The following is a 21,207-nucleotide window of genomic DNA, read 5'->3' as shown; positions in this document are numbered from 1 at the left end:
CTTGTTATTAAGCCAGTTCTTTGAGATGGCCCATGAAATCGTGACCCGGAACCTCTAAGCCCAGGAGCCAAATCCCTTTAGCAATCTCCAAAGGAACCCCTTATTTTTGGTCATCGAAAAGGTATCTATGCCAGAATTGTTGCCAACTACATTTTCTACAAACCTTGGCCTCAATAGAGTTGTCTTTTTAGATGAGTGAGGTCTTACACATAGTTGTCCTTTATAGTAATGGGCTTATTTCGCTTACCAGAATGTCTTCACACCCGGCCACACTGTAGCATGTCATGAAGGCTTCCTGACTCCTGCTGGCCGAGCTGAACGGCACTGGGAGTAGGTGCCACGTTCTGTTTATCCCTCCATCTGCTGGTGCCTGATGTTTATGGGGGGGAGGGGGAACTAAGACACAAAGCGATGAGGCCAAGGTCAAAGAGCAGGGGCTGGGGTGTGTCACCTCCCATCTTCGGGGGCAGCCAGGCCACCAGCAAGGACGCACGGGGAATGGGTGTCGAGATGGTCTGAGCCATTTCCCGATGTGTGATGCCCAGGGAGGAGGCGGAGAGAATGGGACTCTGTCGCTGCTTCTCCCTAGGTCAGCTGTGGTCACTGCCCAGGAGCCGGGAGAAGGAGTTTTCCTAAGTGGGGACTTCAACTCTTCTTTCTCTCCCTCAAACACATGGTGTTTCGGAAGTGGTGCTGCTTCCTTATGAAAGGACTCTCCGGACAGTCAACTGAGAACGGGCTGTAGTCTTACTCAGGAATGGGGACCTCTTGTCTCAGACGCCAGGACCCCACGAGTCAAATTGCCCCGATGCGGCAGTTCCAGCCCACCACCAACTAGCAAACGTCGGCTCAGTCCTGCCCAGGAACCCAACACTGTCCAGGGTAGGGAGGGGCCTGCCCTGGGCACAGTCTGACTACAAGCTCTGGGGGCTGGAAGGGGAGAGAAGCCCTGGCCATGAGAGTCTCCCCTCTTCTGGGTGGCTGATGTTTCCCCTGACAACCTGCTTAACTGTGCGCACAGGAAGTTCATCGTGGTAGAGATAAACCAGGGCCTAAACATCACAGGAAGTGGGATTTGTGGTAAGAGACAGTGAAGCACTGAGCTGTGAACCTCGGGGGGCCTGAGTTCTACCCAAGGCTGCCTCCTGCATCTCCCGTGCTTTCTGTCTAGACTACGGCGGTGAGGGTGGACCTGTGGTTTCTGAGCCTGAGAAGCAGGGGCCCCTCTGGGGGTGCTCATTGCTCCCAGGTGCTGGCTTCAGGCACCGAGGAAGGAAGGAGACAGCTCCCTGACGTAATACCTTTCCTGTTGGTCCTCCACCCACCACAGCCCTTGACACCCTGGACAAATGACCTAGAGAGCTGAGCGTGGAGAGGCAAACGTGCCTACCTGTACCTGACTGTCTCCTAATTCAAGTTCAATACCCCGGCCATTGCTAACCCAGATGCAGTCCACAGAATTCCAGGCCACTGCAGCACCATGTGCACACAGATGGCTGCCAAGCCTCTTTCTGGTCTTGCTAGTGTTCCCACATAGATATCTGCAAGAACCCAGCCCAGAGGGGAACTCCAGAATTTCGTCCCAAGCATGCCTGTCCCCCAGCCTCCCCTATGCCAGTACCTGCATCCCTCCAAGAGTCATGCGGGAGTCTCCCCTTTCTCACCCTCCACACCCAGTCTGTCTCTCTCTCTCTCTCCTCCTGCAAATTCTCTCCCTCAGTCTCCCTGGCCCTCCAGAACAGCACCTTCACTGGTCTCTTGGTTTCTACTCAGTCACTGTCTCCCCAGTCTGTTCTTGACATGGTAGCCACAGTGAATTATCTCCTAAAACCGTGAGGGGTCTTCAAAAAGTTCAACAGACAATGTGTATTATTATTAAAAAAATCTATGCCCAGTTTTCAAAACTGTTTTGTACCTAAAAGGAACGCTTACCAGCTTATTATGTAACATGTTTGAATAGGGTCCCGTGTGAGGCCCTCAAAGGAAGAGCCAGCAGTTTGGAAAGGGCTCCTGTAGAGCAACATAACTCCTGTGAATGTCCAAGGAAGCAAGGTGAGCATTCTACTTCTGGGGAAGCTTGGGTGGGAGGATGGTAAAATCATGGAAGCGTACAGTTTAAGGCATCATGTCCTAAAGACCATACACATTAATCTGTGAGGAAAAAAATTAATCTTGTTTGGGCCCTAAAAACAAGTAAAGGACCAACGATCAACAGCAGAAACAATAGCCAACACCCTAGACACTTCAACTGGTTCAGCTCACACATATCTGACTGAAAAATTAAAGCTAAGCAAAACAATGGTGTGGCCCTCAGCTGCAGATAAGGGCAGAATGGGAATTTTAAACAAATGGGATCAAGAGCCTGGCACATTCCTTGGAAGAACGGTAACGGGAGATGAAACATGGCTTTTTTTATCAGCAAAATCCTGAAGACAAAGCACAACAGGTGGAAGCCATCCAGTCAAAGCCGAAGCTGATTGTCCAGAGCAAAGGCCAAGGCAACGCTTACTGGGGGATGCTCACGGTGTCTTGTCTGCTGACTTTCAGGAGGGCCCCAGAACAATCACATCTACCAACGATGAGAATGCGTTGAGACAGTAAGTCAAAGCCTTAGCAGAAAAATGCCTTCACCAGAGAGTCCTTCTGCGTTACGACAAGGCTCCTACTGAATCCTTTCGTAAACAGGGGCAATTTTTTGAGAGTTTCTACAGGAAATCATTACCCATCCACCTTAAGGTCCTGCTTTGGCTCATTTGGATTTCCTTTTGTTTCCTAAACTTAACAAAAAAAAAACAACAACAAACAAACCCAAACAGTAAAGGACACCCATTTTCTTTAGTTAACAACGTAAAAAAAAGACCCTCAGTTCTTTAGGGACGAAGGAAGTAGCTGGTATCAACACTGGTGCCATGACTTATTGCCTTGACTTTGATGAAACTTATGGTGAGAAAGAAAGCTGATATAATTTATTCTTATTTTTTTAATTCCACTTCCCCACAAATGGATCGAAGGCCCCTCAGATAAGCCTGATTATTTCCTCCTGTATTTAAAGCAAATCCATGACCGTGTGGAATCATGACGATTCAAGACGAGGGACCACAGGTGCTGGTGTGGCCGTGGAAAAACTGGCCCCTCATCCCTGCCTGGGGGGCGGGGGAGGCCAATGGTACAGCCCCTGTAGAAGACAGCTGGAGGCTCCTCAGACACAGCGCATCCAGGGCACCACACGACCCAGGTCTCTCAATCCTCGGTACAGACCCAGGAGAGGTGAAGTAGGAAGGTAAGCAGACACCGACATACCACGCTCCACTGTCACCCTTTCCACAATAGCCACATGGGGGGGGGGGTGCAGCCTTTTGACATGCCCATCAGCGAGGGAATAAGCAAACCGTGGTACACGCACATAACGGAATGTTGCTCAGCCACGTGAGAAAGGATGAACAATGGAAAATGATGCCGCATGAAATAAGCCAGTCACAAGAAGGCAAAGACTGCCTGAGCACACGTGTGTGATATAAACACGTCTATAGAAAGCAAAGATCATGTAGCAGTACCAGAGAGGAGACTGGGAGGGGCTTTTTCTTGTTTGTTTCGGGGGGGCCTTGAGTTTATGCTAATGGTGGTGGAATCATTTGGAACAGGGTAGAAAAAGTGAATGTGCTGAATTCTCACTGCCGAAATTGTTGCCGAGGCGAATGCTCTCTTGCGTCTGTTTCACCACAAGCACACACAGTAACTCCACGGTGGTCACTGCACATCCTGGTGAATATCACGGATGTCACCGAACCGTGTACCTAAAAATGGTTGCAATGGCAAGTGCTCGGTTGTAGATAGTTTATGCCAATCACGGAGCAAGAGCGACATAAACCCCAACACCGACCAGCACACACACAGATCTCCATGACTCCGCTCCACTCGCCTCTCTAAACTCGCTTTGTACCTCACACTTCTGCTTCCTCGTACACGCCCCTTTGCAGGGGATAAGGAATCCTGGTAGTGTGGGGGGTTAAACAGGGGCTCTAATCACATGGTCAGCAGTTTCAACCCACCAGCCCCTCGGAGGGAAAAGATGGGGCTGTCGGCTCCTGTCAACTTCACAATTTCAGTAAACCCTAGGGAGCAGATCTTGCCTGTTCTTTAGGGTCTTTATGAGCTGTTGCTGACTCGATGGTAGTGGGTTGTTGGCTTGCTTAGAACATTCAGGATAGCCTTTCCTGACTACCTGGACTGGAAACAACAGCTGCTGTTGAGTAGAAGCTGACTCTTGGCAACTCCAGGAATGTCCAAGAATAATTGTGGTCCCCAGTACATGTAATGACTGGATTTTTGGAAGTAGATCATCTTTCTCCTGAGGCATCGCTAGGTGGACTTGAACTGCTGACTTTTGGGTTAGCAGCTGAGGACATTACCACGTGTACCAACCAGGGACTCTGAAGTAAAAGGGCTTCCTAATCATACATTAGGAACCCTTGTGGTGTAGTGGTTTACATGTTGGGCTGCTAACAGCAAGGTTCAGCAGTTTGAAACCACCAGCTGCTCCTCAGGAGAAGGATGAGGCTTTCTACTCCCATTTAAAAAAAATGACAGTCTTGAAAACCTACAGTGGTATTTCTACCCTGTCGTGTAGGGTCGCTACGAGTTGCCGACTAAGCAGTTGGATGGCAGTGAGTTTGAGATTTGGGGGTAAATTGTACACTATCCATTTCTTGCATTCTTTTCCCGTCTTTAAATAGCACTTGTTATTATCTGAAACCATGTATTTTCTGTCTTCCAAACTAGAAAAGCACAGTCCTGGGCAACAGAGACGCCACCCAACCTGTTCGCTGCTTTATCCCGGGGGGCCTTTTACCTGCGGCAACCAGGAGTGACCCAAGCGCTCCTTCGCACAGCAGGACGTTCCTGCTTTTAAGGATGCTTCTCCTGCTTCGATTGTGCCTCTCCCCCGTGGCTTCTGAAAATTAAAAAACCCCAAACTGAAAACCCTCTTCTCCCTCTTCTCTTGGGGAGGGCCACCCTTCTAAGTTATCTTACTCTGTTTGTTTTTTAGTTCACGTTCCTGCTTATTGATAGTCCGTCCTGCCTGCATTCTAATTGCAACTGGGCACTCTCTCGTGGCGCGTCCTCCTGGGCGAATGGAAGGAGAAGGACAGCGCATGACAGCTCTTGGGGTGGTCCACCATCCAGCTGGCCAGGGAGAGCATTCGGATTCTGGCCGAGTTTCTAACCAATTCAAGACTCCCTGGCTGACCCGTCCCACTTCCAGGGGCGACAAGTGGCCGGGCCGAGGCCAGTGACATGTGAGAGTAGTCGAATTTCTTTATAAGGAGATATGGAAGCTAGTACTGAAATGGAAACTCTCTCCGAAGAGTCCAAGGTTGAAGGTTCAACATGGAGAAAGTTGTGCATGTAGAGCCGCCAAAAGCACAGAAGTCAGAGATAAAGGTGAGAAAACGCCACCCGTTGGGGTAACTCTGGGAGCTGTGTGCACCCCTGTCCTGCATTGCTGATGCATCCTAGGTGGCCACCAAAGGACAGGCCCCTTAGCTCCCTTCTGAGCAGCAAGAGATGTGGGAGTGGGAGAAGTCTTGGGTCCCACAAGCTCCCCATCTCCTCCCCTGGTCCCCACACAGCCTGCCCCTTCTCTGCTGCCCTTTGTACAGAACGCCCTCCCCGAGCAAGCCCACCCCTCACTCCCCTGGGCTCCATGAAGAACTTGCACATTAAGGCTCATGTCAGTTTATGGATTCTCGGTAGGCATCTGCTCGCCCACATCAAACCAGTGAATCCCCACAGGAGGGAGACCCATTTTCCTTCTCTCCGGCTGGCCCCAGCCGCAGGGCAGGGCTTTGGGCATGGGGATGGGCCCTCGTTTGGGGCACAGGCGACTGACGGGTAGCGAGAGCCTCAGTTTTCAGAAGGTCATGGAGTCTGTCAGAGCAGGCAGGACCAGACCTGGCTGCTGACTCGGGTCCTCATGAATCAAGTGTCTGACCTCGTTCTGGCTCTGAGGTAGGAAAGAAAAAGGCGCCCAGCTGGCACGGGGCCTCCTGTCCCCTTGTATCAAATACCCATGTATTGACAGTTCTCGAGTCGCTGCGGGGCACGCCTGGGGAGGAGGACAGAGAACTCAGACATTGTATTCCAGCCGAGACACAGCCCTCGATTGTGTGTGTGTAACGTGAGCAGGTTAATCTGATCCAAGGGTCAGATGTGTGGGAAATTCGATCCCACTGTGGACCGCAGAGATCTCTGACCATGAACTTGAATCTTACCTCCACCCCCACCCCTTTCTCCACTAAACTGAACATTGTTCAAAGTATCTTTTGAGTCTGCAGGCCCTCAAGGTAGGGCAGGGTTATCCTCAGGTGTGCCACCTCCCTGAAATTAACGTGCAGACACGTGTGTGCGCACACTGTCTTGAGCAACTGCACGGGCGGTGGGGAGAAGGGCGTAGCTCCTAGCAGCTTCTCTCAAAGGTCGGCCAGGGCCCGGGGGAAATGAGAATGGCTGGCTTTGGTTTGTCAGAGAGGCTGGAATAGGCCCGAAGAGACCCTCTAAGGCACCAGAGGAAGCGATGACCAGAGCAAAGGTGAGCAAGTGTCTGGGGGCCCATGGGAGCAGGCACTTTGGAGATGATGACGCTGGGTCTTGTGCCGCCTGGGGCCCAGGAGACGCCGCCCTTAGTGGCTGCTCCTGTCGGGCTGGCCCTGCGTCACTAGTCTGGCCTGGTTAGAGGAGGGGCCGACCTACCTGACGCTTGTGCCTCAGGAGCTCATCACATGGGGCGCACAAGTGCGAATTCCCCGCACGTGATTCAGGGAGGAGGAGCTTCCGGGGGCAGGGTCCTGGGGGCGTCCAGTAGGAGCGGAAGGTGGGCCCCTGCATGGCCCACACCCTCACCCCAGGGAGGACCTGCAGGCCGCGCCTAGCTCTGTTCCCAGGCGCCCTGGTGGCATGGTGGTTGAACGCTCAGCTGCCCACGGGAAGGTCTGTGGTTGGAAGCCACCAGCTGCGCTGTGGGTGCAGACGTGGTGGCCTGCTGACGCATAGATGGACAGCCCTGGGAGGCCCGTGGGGAAGTCCTTCTCTGTCCTCGTGGGCCCTGACATTAACTCCACGGCAGTGGGGGGTGGGTGTCCTCGATTGTGGTCAGGCTTTGTCCCTTCGTCCTTTCCCGGAAACAGAATGGACACGCTCCTTGTCCCCCCAGGCCCTGCTCACGCCATCCTTGATATCTGCTTGCTTTTGCTTTGTGGGGGGCTTCTCTGGGGAGAGGGTGCCCACCACTCTCCCACTCAGTCCTCCTGGCACGCCTTCCCCAGGCCCAGTCCTCTGGGGTGTAGTACTGCCCCAACCCGGAGGCAGGAGGGACACTGGGAAGGGAAGGAGGCAGCGGCAGCCTTCTGTGGGTGGCCCGAGAGCCTAGCATGGGAGTCCGTCCCTGCCCTCAATTTGGGGCTTAGGCACGGAAGGGCCACCTCGGAGAAGCCCAGACACCACATGCCACCAGGGAAGAGCATCGCAGTCCAATAATGGGCCTGTCCCACAGGCCCTCTCCTCGAACAAGCCCCGTCACCCCACTCTCAAGGGAGTTTGAGAACTAGCTCTGGGCACGCTGAGTCCTCTGCCTCTCTTTCTGCCCATGACCACACCACCTGTCTGCCCTCAAAGTTGCCTTTGTTCCGAAACACACCTTCTCCAGTGGAAACCTGCCAAAGACTCATTTCTTCCACAATGCTTTTAGCACGGCGTGGGTGCCGATGACCTTTTGTGGCTAATTTTCTAAAACCAACCTAAGCTTCAGCCATACGTCTCCCAAAGTTCTACCCACACACACGTGTCTTGAAGACTGCATATGTGGTTTTCTGGGAATGCCCTTCATCTCTTCTCTCCAACGACAATGCCCTGACCCTTTAAGGCCCAGCTCCACGCTGGCCTCCCCTGGGAGGCCCCCAGCCCTGCCAGGCAGAACTAATAGCCCCAGGCTCTGCCCTCCCAGAGTGCACTGCTCCCACCGACAGTTAAATGAGACGCACACAGCTGAAGGGCTTACTCCGAGCCAAGTGCTCGGTGGCACACACATGAGCTCATTCATCGGGCACCTTGGGTCCTTGACAGACCATGCGAGGGAGTCAACCGCCTTTCCTTTTTCAGAAGAGGAAACTGATGTTCAGAGGCACTCGCAGCCGCAGAATTTGTTTGGATCCCTGGATGTCAGACCCCCAAGTCCATGGTCTTGTTAGCTGTAAGTGGTTGGGGTTGTAAGGGCCCCTGACCTCATAAGGCTTGGTAACTTTTCGAGGTAGGACCTGCCTCATCTGTCATGGTGTCCCCCAGCCCGAGGTCAAGGCCAGGGCCCAGGGCAGGTGCTCAGTAGATGTTTCCAGAACTGCCTTGAAGGGTGAGCAATCTCACATCCTCAACAATCATAGCAAAGAGGGCTTGGGGGTGGAATCTTCAAGACCAGAAGAGCGGTTTGCAAGTAGGATACAGAGGGAAGGACGGCCCACTTCCCACTCTGCCTTGGCCTCTCCCAGCTCTTCAGAACTGGGATCGGCGGTGGCAGTCTTCAGGGAACTCTGGAGACCACAACTGGAAAGCTCTTTAGAGGAAGGACGCATGAAACCCCGGCTTTAGGAATGTGGCCTATTCGCCCTCTGTCCCACGACCTTGACTTCTTCCTCTCCCCAGCCTTTACAATGAGCGGTGATGACAGGCAGGAGACTATGAGGTGGTACCCGCTCCCTCAAGCCACCCCATCTTCCTTCCCAGAGTGGCCTGGCAATCCAAGGGCCCTCTGGCCTCACCTTCAGTGCTGGCGTCATCCACCAGGATGATCTCCTTCAGGAAGATGGCAGGGGCCGTGTGTAGGACGCTGTACACCGTCCGCAGCAGTGTGGACCAGGCCTCGTTGTGGAACACAATGATGACGCTGGTGGTGGGTAGCTGCGGGCAGCGAGGGAACTTCTGGTCCACACACCTAGAGGGACGAAAGCGTCGGCAGAGCTCTCCAGATCCCTAAGAGTCCCCTGGGATATGGGAGCTTTGTCCACAGGGGGTCCTCAGAAGCACCCTAGGTTCCTCTGAACCAGCAGCCACACTCCCTGGCCCAGGCTCGGAGTTCCTGGGTTCCAGCGCTCACTCCAGGGAAACCGAGACTGGAGGCTTGAGTCCGCAGGGGGGACCTCCTTGGAAGGAAGGCAGGAAGACCTGCTGCATTTTTCTCGTACAGGTAAGTCACATGCACAATGCACACAGGAGACGAGCGTCCGGGGGGGTTAGGTGGTTGGCAAAAACTCATATAATGCACACGATATTTGTGCAAACAGATGATGCATCCAAAAAATATCAGCCATTGGATCACTGTGGAAGCCAGCGCTACGCTGGCACATGCAGGGTCACCATGTGCTAGAACTTGGGCTTGACAACACGGGCTGGTTTGACTGACTCCTGGTTCTCGCTAAAGGAGACTTGGAGGCACCCTGGGCTGCTAACGGCAGGGTCAGCAGCAGTTCAAAACCACTAGCCACCCCCTGGGAGAAAGGGGAGGCTTTCTATGCTTTTGCCAAGAGTTTCCGCCTCAGAAGCCACTGTGTCCTTCGGGGTCACTATGAGTCGCATAAAGTGGGTGTTTGGATTTAGTTTGGCTTTATATCTGCCACCCAGCCCAGGCCTCTGCCCTGGTTCGTAGCCCATCTCCCCAGAGCTGGCTTGTCCCACCAGGCAAGATGCTTGGTCTGCTCATGGCTGTCAGGTGGGGAGTTCCCAGAGCGGAGCGGGTCCTCTCTTCTTCTGTAATGTGTTTGCTGGGTCACGTGGAACCCAACCCAGAGGTTCCTGAGGGGGGAGTGATAATTGACATCTGAGAAAAGTGACTGCAGGTTCCGCACTCACTGATAGGAGACCCCTCCTCTCTTTACATTGTCGAGTGCCTCTTGAATCTATGTCCTCATTAAGTCCCTACAATGTGACACGATCATCACGTCTAGTTTCTGTGACCTTTCTCTGTCATCCACACCAGTCACTCAGTGGCACCTGGCTGTAGCCCCTTCTTTTGTGTGTGTGTGTGCTAGTTTTTTTTTTAATTAGGGGCTCATATAACTCTTACCAGAGTCCTTACATACATCAATTGTGTAAAACACATTTGTACATTCATTGCCTTCATCATTCTCAAAACATCGGGTCCTCATTTTTTTCCCTCCCTCATGAACACTTGATAATTTATAAATTATTATTTTGTCATATCTTGCCCTGTCCGACATCTCCCTTCATCCACTTTTCTGTTGTCCGCCCCCAGGGAGGAGGTCACATGCAGATCCTTGTAATTGGTTCCCCCTTTCTAACCCACCCTCCTTCTACCCTCCCAGTATCGCCACTCACACCACTGGTCCTGAAGGGTTCATCTACCCTGGATTCCATGTTTCCAGTTCTTATCTCTACCAGTGTACATCCTCTGGTCTAGCCAGACTTGCAAGGTAGAATTGGGATCATGATTGGGGGTGGGGGGAAGCATTTAGGAACTAGAGGAAAGTTGTATTTTTCATCGTTGCTACATCGCACGCTGACTGGTTCATCTCCTCCCTGAGACCCTCTGTAAGGGGGTGTCCAGTGGCCTACAGATGGGCTTTGGGGCTCCATTCCACACTCCCCACCTCATTCACTATGGTAAGATTTTTTTGTTCTGATGATGCCTGATACCTGATCTCTTTGACACCTTGTGTTCGCACTGGCTGATATCTGTAGCCCCTTCTTGACAATGCATTTTGGGGGTGCGGATGGGAGTGTGTGAACCCTGAACCTAACGGAGTCAGCAGGCTGGACGCCCTTCCTTAACCTCCTTTGCTGTCACCCTCCACTGGCTGTCCTCACACCCAATGCCTTTTTCTTTCTTTCTAACCGTTTTGTTAACACTTTATCCACGTCATATAATTCAATAATATCAAGAAGAGTGGCATAATCGTCATCATATTCAATTCTAGAACATATTCTTCTTCCTTGTAGTCATGTATTTTTTTTCTTTTCTAATTGTGCCCAATGCCCTTTTCTGCTGATGAGTTCCCGACGCCCGATTTCCATGGCTGCTTCTTCTAGGGCAGCTAGAACGCTCCGTGTGGATCTGAGGGCCCTAGAGAGCCACAAAGCCTCTCTCACTGCCATCGAGTCCATGCTGACTCATAGCGACCCTACTGGACAAGGGAGAACCGCCCCCCTGTGCTTCCGAAACTGTAACTCTTTATGGGAGGAGAAATCCCCGTCTTTCTGCAACCGAGCAGTTGGCGGTTCTGAACTGCCGATCTCTCAGCGGCCCAATGTGTAACCACTCTGCCACCATGGCTCGGTCCCCAGGTTCATGGCCCCAAAGAATCACGAGTTGGGGCATGGAGGCCACCTGGAAAGAGAAGGCCAGAAAGGGTCTGACTCTTGACTCAGGAGGACAAAGGCTACACGAGGCAGACACAATGTCTTTCACTGAAGGCCACAGCCCCGGTTGTATGAGAGAGAGGGAGCCAAGCTTTGGTTTGGCCGGTCAATCTGGAAAAGATAAACAAGTTCAAATACAGGCCGGAAGGAAATCCTGGTGTGTGGCCTCCGTGAAGAAAGCCAGGGGCTGTGAGCATCTTCCAGGCCAGGGGCGCTGCTGCCAGCAAACGCAGCCCCCCTCCCCCGCAGCACCAGCTCTGATCTGGGGTTTGGGTGTGACTTCAGCCAAACCACAGCTTGGACTCAGTCCTTTGCAGGGGCCCCTGTAGCAGGTCCTGGCCCCAGGCTCTGCGTGGCTTCCTCTGGACCCTGTCACCTTCGGCTCCTTGCTTCATTCCTGCTGGTCTTTCAGGGCCTCTAGCATCACTGTACTAGAGGGCACTGTATGCCCGAACCCCCCCTGCCCCCCACCCTCCAGGGATCAAGCCAATTGGTCTGTGGAAACCAACAGGTCTGGGGCCAGAGGAAATTCTCTCCCCTATTTTAAAATCTCCGTTCATTCTTTCCTTGCCACCAGGCTGTGGCGAAGGTCAGGATACCCTGAAGAGCTCGGTGAAGAAGCAAAAACCGGGTGCTTCAAATCTACCCAGCTCCACAATGGGAGCCAGGGCTGGCAGTCTTTTTCTGACCGCTCGTAGGCACTGGGAACCACCCTGACACCGCGGATGGGGTGGGCATGAGGTACAAATGACTCCGGGGTAACTGTTTTTTGGGGGTAGGGGTGGGGATCGGGGTGATGGTCACAGCAATCCCCACCCCAGGATTGCGGTGTTACTCACTCAGGAGGCCGGGAGTCCGGTCCCAGCGCCCTCTGCAGGGAAATGCGGTCACTGGCAAAGGCGTTGAAACAGTGTTTCTTGTAGCCCGCCTCTTTCTCCTGGGTCTCTTGGGGGCTCCACGTGCTTTTCTGAAACGCCTTTCCATCTGCCCCAGGGCTGTTGGGGTCCTGTGGCGGCCGCTCCCAGAAGGGCTTCAGCTCTGCAGGGGCATAGAAGCCAGGGAGGCAGGACAGGCTTGTGGACACCACGGTCTCCTGGGGCTCCGGAGCCTTGATCTGGAGCTTGGGGATCGAATCCCGAAGGTTGTTGACGGCTCCCAGCATGAGGTCCAGGACGTGGTCCTTCTGACTCACCAGGGACTTCAGCCACGGTTTCTCGGTGGCTTGCTCCCTGTAGCTCACGTCCCTCTGCAGGACGAAGAGGAAGAGCAAGAAGGCGCCACCCACCATGGCCAGGCGCAGGGGCATGTGGCGCCTGCGGAGGAGCCGCATCCTCGGGAGTCAATGGGGGCGCCCCCCGCCGGGTCGAGGTCAAGTGCGGGGGGGGGGGGTCCACACTGGAAATCGCTCTACGTGTTGTGGCGGCCACACCTTGGGGTCTGCGCCTGAAAGGGGAGGGCAAGAGATGAGCCAGGGGGAGTGGAGGGAGGCCTGGGGTGAGCGTGGAGTCCAGGCGAGGTGTTGAGGGGCGGCATCTCCTTAGGGCCAGTTGCTTAAGTTTCCTGTTTCAAAATTCCCTTTTTTTCAACTTTGCTATGTCAGAATTCACCGGGTCTCTCCTGCACTTAGATTCCGAGATTCCTGGAACTAAAGAAAGCAGGCATCCATCGGGAGCACTACTCATACATGCCCAAACTCATTTGGCTTACCGCACCCTTCTCAGAAAAACGCTACGTCATGTCCCCCTGGCCATGAATAACTTTTGTAGTCTAGCCTGCAATTCAGGATAAAGTGTAGGTATCTGTCTTTGTAGCCCCGTTGGGATTATTCCAGCGCCCCTCCCCCCTTGGGGATGCTTTCACCCCTCTGATAAATACTGAATTATATGAAGAGATTTATATCAACATAACTACGTTGGAAGCAAGTTGGCACGATCAAGGATGATTTAGAAGGTGCACGCCTCGCAATCCAGCCGTGCCACCCACCCCTACTTTTTCTGTCCCAAATAAACTCTTGCCCGCATGAACCAGGAGGCATGTACGAGAATGCCCCAGCAGCCCTGACTACAGGGGCAAAGATTGGGAACAACACAAATGCCCATCAGCAATACAGACAAAAACAAAACCCCAAAGCAAGCCCATTGTCATCCAGCTGATTCCAACTACAAGAATGATTTCTGTTAGAAGGAACAGCACAAAACTGGATCCGATGAGGCAGAGATCAAAAATAGCCCAAATGACCGACTTTTCCAAAGTGCTGTCACCACTCCATCATCTCCAACATCAGCTCCACCGGCCTCCCTCAGTGCTCTCCCTCCTGATTTCTGGGTGCTGTAATTCACTGCAATATCTCACAGAATTCATGAGCCACCAAGGAAATGACTCACGTGTTAGTGGATGCTGGGAAATCCAAAATCTGTGGGTCAGCTATCAGGCAGGAGGCTCCCCTTGACTCGTGTGGTAGCAGGGGCTGATGGACCCAAATCAGCTCATAAGGCTTCGGAAGCTGGCAAATCAGGCCCGATGATGGGCTCAAGGTCCAAGGCACGTGCCCCTTTCCCTTTGCCTTCACCTTCCTAGTGATGCCGAGTGGAGATCTTCAAGAGCCCTGTAATGCTCCCTGTTCATCCACCGGCCCGTGATCTTCCTGTAGTCTGCATCATTGCTTGTGGTTGCGTGAGTCTGAAGAGGGATTTATGGGCTAGTATCAGACTTATGGACTTGAGTTGGGCTGGGCTGGGATGTTTTATTGATGCAAAATGACTTCTCTATAGAAAGTTTTCTACTACACATATATGAGTGTCCCAGGGTTTGTTTCTCTAGTCAGCCCAGTCTAACACAGACCACAAATTGGAGAATAATTATATCATTATACAAATACCAAGTGACATAATTACATAACTGCCAAACTATGGAAAATCACGTACCAGCCAAGTCGCTATACAACTTTAACCATCACAGGTTCCAAACACCTTATTTGCATTCAAGCTGTCCAATCTCTTTGGTGAGCCACAAGAACCTTATTTGCATAGCTCTACCCAACCATTACGAGCCTGGGTGGTGCAATGGGTTACACATTGGACTGCTAACTGCAAGGTTAGCAGTTTGAGACCACCACTAGTTACAAGGAAGAAAGATGAGGTTTTCTACTCCTGTAAAGATTTTCTGTCTTAGAAACTTACCGGAGTGGTTCTATTCTATCTTAAAGGGTCAGAATTGACTCAATGGCAGCGAATTTGGTTTTGACTTTGGGAGCCAATCATTGCGTGGGAATTACAAAGACCATCCCTGTAAGAGCCATATGAAGTCATTGGTTGTCCCACACTCATTTTGACCCTACAGGGCATAAAAATGCCTAGGCCATAATCTTTACAGAAGCAGACTGCCCCATCTTTCTTCTGCTGATGGGTTTGAACTGCCAACCTTTCCGTGAGCAGGCAAGCACTTAACCACTGCACCACCAGGGCTCCTCCATTAGCAACAGAATGAATAAAATGTGAAATCCACCCCCTCTTCACTTATCAATGCGTTGGGTTCCAAGGACCAGATGGTTATATAAAAATCAGTGTTATGTGAAAATGGAGGCTGGCCATTGTCAGATGACAAACTGGAAGATGAACACCTCATTATATATCCGCCCAACCACATCCTGGCACAGATACCATATTACATCATTATATAACTGCCAAGCCACTGAGAATCAGCCTAGCCAAGCTGACCTATAACCGTAACCTCCTATCTTAGCATACTGACAGCCGCACATCATTAATGCACGAGACAGTACCCAGGACAGTCGGTTTTCTACCATTGTCTTGTGCAACCTGTCAGATCATGAGACCGCTGAGCAGCGAGGAGCAGGTGGAACACCACAGCAGTTAAGAAGGAACCACTTTTACACGTGATGACATGGATGCAAAAAAGCACGTTGCAGAAAGATAACACACGATGCTTATTATAATAAATAGTATGCTGTTTAGGAAAACATGTATATGGTGAAACTATAAAGAAAACTAGAGGGAAGAGAAAACCAAGATTTCAGAAGAGGGAGGGAAGTATATGAATAGAGACTTCAAAGGGAATTTGAACTCCAGTGTCTGGGACACTGGTGGCCCAGCTGTTGGTGGCAGTGTTCTTCTACACACCCTGCTGTTAGAGGTGCTGTCAAGCGATTCTGACTCGTAACAACCCTATTAGACCCTACCTACATTTTACAAATGTTCTTTGGTATGTCTGCTCGTGTCTTGCTTTTGATTGGGGCAAAACACACATGAAATAAAATGCATGCTCTCGTACCATTTCAGACCTCATGAAAACATCTTCCAGGCAGAACTGACCATAGACACCATACCCCCAGGCACATGCCCCTCCACCCCCACCCCAGCTCAGAGAATGAATGCTGGCAACACTTTCTCTAGAAAAATCTGTGCACATAACGCTCCCTGCTTAAAGGCTGGATGTTGGTGGTAACAGACCAGGACACAAATCCCAGACCCGCCCCTTATTGTAATAGCACCTACCTCCCAGGGTTGCTTTGAAGATTAACCTCAGCGCAATCATTCATGAAAGTGTTTAGCTGTCCCTGCACATAGCAAGTGCTCAGAAAGTGGTGCGTTTCTTTTGAAATCATTAGCAGCCGTGTGACCCTTGGACAAATTATTGGATTTCTCTAAGCCTCGATTTCCTCATCTATGAAATGACAGTAACTAAGGCTTAGCTCACAGGGTTGTGGTGAGGATGAAATCTGACAATGTGCATCAAGCACTGTGTTTTCACGTGGATCACAGCACGTCACATGGATCTTGCGGACTACACCGTCCCCTCCCGTGCCAGTTTCCAGTTCGTGCTGTGCCTGTGCAGTGGACACACGACTGTGGGAAGATGTGGTAGTTGGCAGAGAGCCTGGCCACTTTCAAAGAGGGGGACTTCAAAAAGGTTGGTGGGAAAAACTCCATTATCTTTTCATTCCATTTGTATATAAACTGTTTGAAGACCCCTCGTACACTGACCTACAATAGGAAACCATGGCGTGGATTACGACTCATCGTGACCTTATAGGACAGGGTAGATCTGCCCCTGTGGCCTTCCTAGACTGTAACTCTTCGCCAGAGTAGAAAGCCTTTTCGTTCTCTTTCTCCTGCAGAGCGGCTGGTGGTTTCAAACTGCTGACCTGGTGGCTAGCAGCCCAACATGTAACCCCCGACACCACCAGGTCTCCTCCAGCCTGAAATAGAAGGCATCAACGATCACTGTAATGATGAATAAGTCCCTCCTCAATTTGCCGGCCATTATTCTCAAGCATCTGGTCCTTGGCCAGAGTTACACCTGTCATTCCTCAGTCTGTCTCGCTCAAAAGCCAGTTCCGTGGAGCTACGCTGCGCTGCGCTGTGATTTATTTATACCTGTAGGTGCCTGCTGTGGAGCGGTCTAGGTGTATCCAGGTAGGGAGTTTGTGGCCACTGTGATCTACAGGGGAATCAGGGTTCACTCTGGGCAGAAGAAGACAGGAGGTTTATTTTATAACATCAGAGACAGTAGCACCACAACAAAGTCAAAGGGACATCTCTTAGTGTCTACTTGTATTGGACATCATCCAGGAGGCAGGAGGAGAGAGATGCTCATTCTGCCCCTACCTGTCAAATACCTGTGACATGCCAGGTAGCCTGAAAGATGCATGGGTACAGAGGTAAGGAAACCCAGCCCTCAAGCACTGCACAGTCAACTGGGGGTGGTGGGGGAAAGCCAGAATTTAAGGCAGCAGGACAGAGTCAGCTCAGGTGCTGGGGAAACTCAGCAAACAGGGCAGGGAGGGCGCCTGTGAGGAGGCCCTGCAAGAAGAGGAGCTCGGGCTGAGTCCCATCATGTGAGCAGGATCTGCAGGCCAGGAAGGTACCTTTCACATGCCAGGGCCCAGTGGTGGCAGAGAGCAGGACCAAGCAGAATAGTGCAGGTAGTTTGGTGGGGAGGTCGAAGGGGGACAGTAGTAGTGGGAGATGGGTTTGGAAGGATGGTTGAAGCCAAGATGTGAGGGCCTCGTTCATCACACCAAGCACTTCACCCTTGGCGAGAGGTGCGGGGAGCAATGCGCGGAGGCCAAGGATTATAGGAAGATCACCATGGCAGCTGTGTGACGGGCATCGGGGAGATGGGCCTGGCTGACACATAGATGCCCAGTTAAGAGGGGTTTGCAGTCTGATACAAGAAAACAGCAGTACTGATGGGGGATGGCACAAGTGGTATTAGGGAAATTATCTTGGATCATAAGGTCAAACAATTCACGCCAGTAGGAACGCAGACGGGGATAAGAAGGTTAGAGAGCCTTCCCCAGGGGCTTAAAAAAACAGAACAAGACCGGACTCTACTAGGTCCAGGTAGCACCTGTGTGGGAAAAGAACAGGGGTAGGAAACGGGATTTTCACTAAACATCTTTTTGCAGTTTGGATCCTTGGAAGATTGCCTGCTCCAAAATGAATACAACGCATGTGGGATGATAAACAGCAAATGCCGAGCTGCAGAAAGCAGGGCTGCCCGTGGGTTTGGAAGGCTTCAAGGAAAAAACGGGCATTAGGTGCCGAGACGGCTCCCTGTTCCAGGGTCCGGCTATGCTGGGATCATCTGTCAGTTCTAGAACTGTCCTGGCTAAGCCCAATGAGAGGGCCAGGAGAAGGGGGGAGGGGAATGTTTGCCATCCAGCATGGAACCATCCCAGGACTGTCTTCCTTGCTAATATTTGGTCCATCTTCCCAGTCCAGCAAGAGCAAGAGCCCAGCTAGAAACAAAGGCGCGTAATCGCTTCGTTACCAGCCGTGGCCAGTGCTCAAAACTCACCTCCAGGAAGCCTTCCCTGACTGATTTGACTCAGAATCACCCAGGCCGCTCCAATTCCTGTCCTCACACTGCCTTCCAGTCCCTCGCGGTGGGGCTCATTGTAGTTCCTTTTATTTCCCACCTGGCTCTCTAAACCTCTACGGGCAGCAGTTCCTTACCATACTAACCACATCCGGAAGGAAACAAGACACCTAGGATTAGCCTGGGCTGTAAAGGACACGCTAGGTTGTTTGCTTGGCGTGTGGGCACCAGGAGAGAGAGCTTGGAAGGAGACACATCATCCTGGGAAGCCAGCGCTGTTGGGGTTGGGGATTCCTGCTCTCTGCATAGGAAACAATTCCCAGAAGGGAGGAGAGCCAGGCTGGGAGATCACCCTTCCACCAGCCTGGAATAAAGAGCCCTTAGGCTGGTACTTAGGGAGCGCTGACCAGTCACAGGGTACTCGGCAGGTGTCCCACACTGCTCCCTTCCCGGCAGGCTCCTAGCGCTTGGTCTCCAGGTGAGCCACCAAGGTGCCCACCGTCCTCACCCACCCACCCTCCTCTTGCTGCTGAGTGTTCGTTTCTGGATCTTCCATCTCCCCCCACCCTTGGGCCGGCAACTCATCAGAGCATCTTGGCTTCAGTGCTGAGATGACGTGGCAAATCCTCTTCTCTGAAACGGAGCACGGGGCCTCGCTCCCACATGGAACTACTCTGACTGGTAAGAGGGGCTCAGGCTTCGGCCACAGGACCGGGAAATAAATTCAGTGTGTTGCAAGGCAGCAAGAAGACATAGCCCTAAGGAAGATGTCAAAATCCATCCATCGCATGTCTTGTTTGCCAAGCCTTTCAGCTATTTTAAACCATCTCGAGAGGGCACCCAATCTGTATGTTAGCTGTGGAGCTGATCCCGGTCCGAGTGTCTCAGAGTGGACCGGTCTGATGGACGCCTCATTCCCGGAGCACACGAGTCCACGGCTTGAGTGTGTTTCACAGGTGGTGTGCAAGCATCGCCGCCTTGCCTTCATTTTCAGCACCCGTGCTGCCGAAGCAAGTGCCTGTGTCTTCATTTTCACATCCCCGATTATGAACTCCAGGAGTCCTGGCGGCGGCGGAGTGGTCACCATGGGGCTGCGAACCCCAAGGTCAGCAGTTTTAACCCCGCAGCCGTGCCATGGGGTAAAGCAGCCGTTTCCTGCTCTTGGAAACTCCCAGGGGCCTTTCTCTCCTGTCCTGTTGGGTCACTATGAGTCAGTGCTGACTCAATGGCAGATGTTTGGTTTTTGGGTTCTTATTATTTGGTTGATTATAAGCCAAATTATTCTTATTATTTGGTTTATTATCATGCTCCCATTTCCTCCACCTCCCTACCGCAACTCTAAGAAACCATTCATCTAGTTACCATCTCTATAAATTTGCTTATCCTGGATTTCCATAAAGAAAATCACCCCAACCTCCACCCCAGTACCCCTCCCATCAGCCCCCCGCCCCCAACAGCAACAAGTGCCATCACCGGGCGTTCAATGGCTGGTTCTGGGGAAGCAGATCACCAGGCCTTCCTTCTCAGGCATCTCTGGGTGGACTTGAACCTCCAACCTTTCCATTGGGAGCTGACCTGTTCCACCCATGGTCTCAAAGTTTGATGGCCGTTTTTAGCTTTCTTCTTATTATTATCTGGGTGAACGTTTCCAGAGCAGATTAGTTTGACACTCAACAATGTATACGCGTTTTGATTTTCAACATTCATTGTAATTTCCTCATCATTCTCTCCACTTCCTCCCTGTGTTCCTCATTTCCTTTTGTCCTTTCCTGTCTCCTCCTGCTTTCTGAGCTTTATTTTTGGGCCCATGCTGCCCCTTTGGGCTCATATGGCTGCTTGTTCTAAGGAATGTGCTCCTCCCTGGTCCTGTTGGTCACGCTATAGAAAAGTCTACTGTCGATGTGAAAGGTGCAGTGAGTTCCCCTCCAGGCTTAGAGGGATGCATCCTGGGAGTTTCCCTAATCCAGCAGTTCTCAACCTGTGGATCGTGGCCCCTTTGGGGGTTGAACGACACTTTCACAGGAGCTGCCGGATTCATAGCAGTAGCAAAATGACAGTGATGAAGTAGCAACGAAAATCATGTTATGGTTGGGGGTCACCCGCCACACGAGGAACTGTTTGAGAGGGTCGCGGCGTGAGGAAGATGGAGAACCACTGCCCTAATTTCTATCACACCAGCAAGTCTGAGCCTTCTGATGAGTTTGAATTTTGTCTCTCATTTTCCGTCAGAGCAGTCAGTAGTGCACCCAGGCACCATCTAATTCTTCCGGTCCCTAGTAATGGAGGTTGCGGTTGGGGATGTCCATTCGTCCTTTGACTAATTGTCTCTTCATTGGTCTCTGCTCCGGATGGGGAGAGACCAAGAGTGACAGCTGAAAAGGTCGCTCACAAGCTTTTAAGACCCCAGTCACTAGGTCCCTCACCGAAGTAGGGCATAGAACACTGTCTTTGTGGACTATGATATGCCAATTGAGCTAGCTGTCCCCCAAGACAATGGTCCTAAGTCCCCAAGTCAAATGGCTCAGTTCCTCAAGGAGTTTGGTTATGGCTGAGAAGTTTTCAGAACTTTGCCCTCTGTATGTTTTACTATATAAATGGATAGACTCCTATCTGTAGCACATATCAGACATGTGGAAATACGCTCCACCAATGCTATATAGATAATGGGTATAGTCCAACATGCTTTCCTACATGTGGGGGGAGGTCAGACGCTCACTGGCATCCTCCCTAACGGCAATCAGTTGCCAGACTGCAGTGGACCCCACTCCCTGCTGTTAAGGAAAAATGGATGCCTGCAGTCATCTATTTGGTTCCTGTAGGTGGGGTTTACACCCTACTGATAATGGTTCCTATGGAGATCTAGAGAACAGGTCAAAGGTAAGCCGCCATCCTAAACCTAGGATCCGCCCATCTTGTCACATGCATGCCCCAATCCCTCCTCTT

The 21,207-nt window shown here is 51.8% G+C and overlaps 1 protein-coding gene across 1 annotated transcript in view; it reads right to left on the bottom strand.

Annotated features, from left to right (window-relative positions):
- The window catches only part of GALNT6 (polypeptide N-acetylgalactosaminyltransferase 6), a 28,363-nt gene extending 15,612 nt beyond the window's left edge, over positions 1–12,751 (bottom strand). Inside the window, exons 1-2 of the mRNA XM_075552967.1 lie at positions 12,261–12,751; positions 8,808–8,980 (exon numbers count right to left, since the gene is read on the bottom strand). Coding sequence (XP_075409082.1) covers positions 8,808–8,980; positions 12,261–12,751 — 664 coding nt within the window. The remainder of the gene's footprint in view (positions 1–8,807; positions 8,981–12,260) is intronic.
- Positions 12,752–21,207: the final 8,456 nt, after the last annotated feature.

Source organism: Tenrec ecaudatus, chromosome 6, assembly GCF_050624435.1.
Source record: "Tenrec ecaudatus isolate mTenEca1 chromosome 6, mTenEca1.hap1, whole genome shotgun sequence".
Taxonomy (NCBI): Eukaryota; Metazoa; Chordata; class Mammalia; order Afrosoricida; family Tenrecidae; genus Tenrec; species Tenrec ecaudatus.
This window is presented reverse-complemented; position numbering and strand designations above follow the sequence as displayed.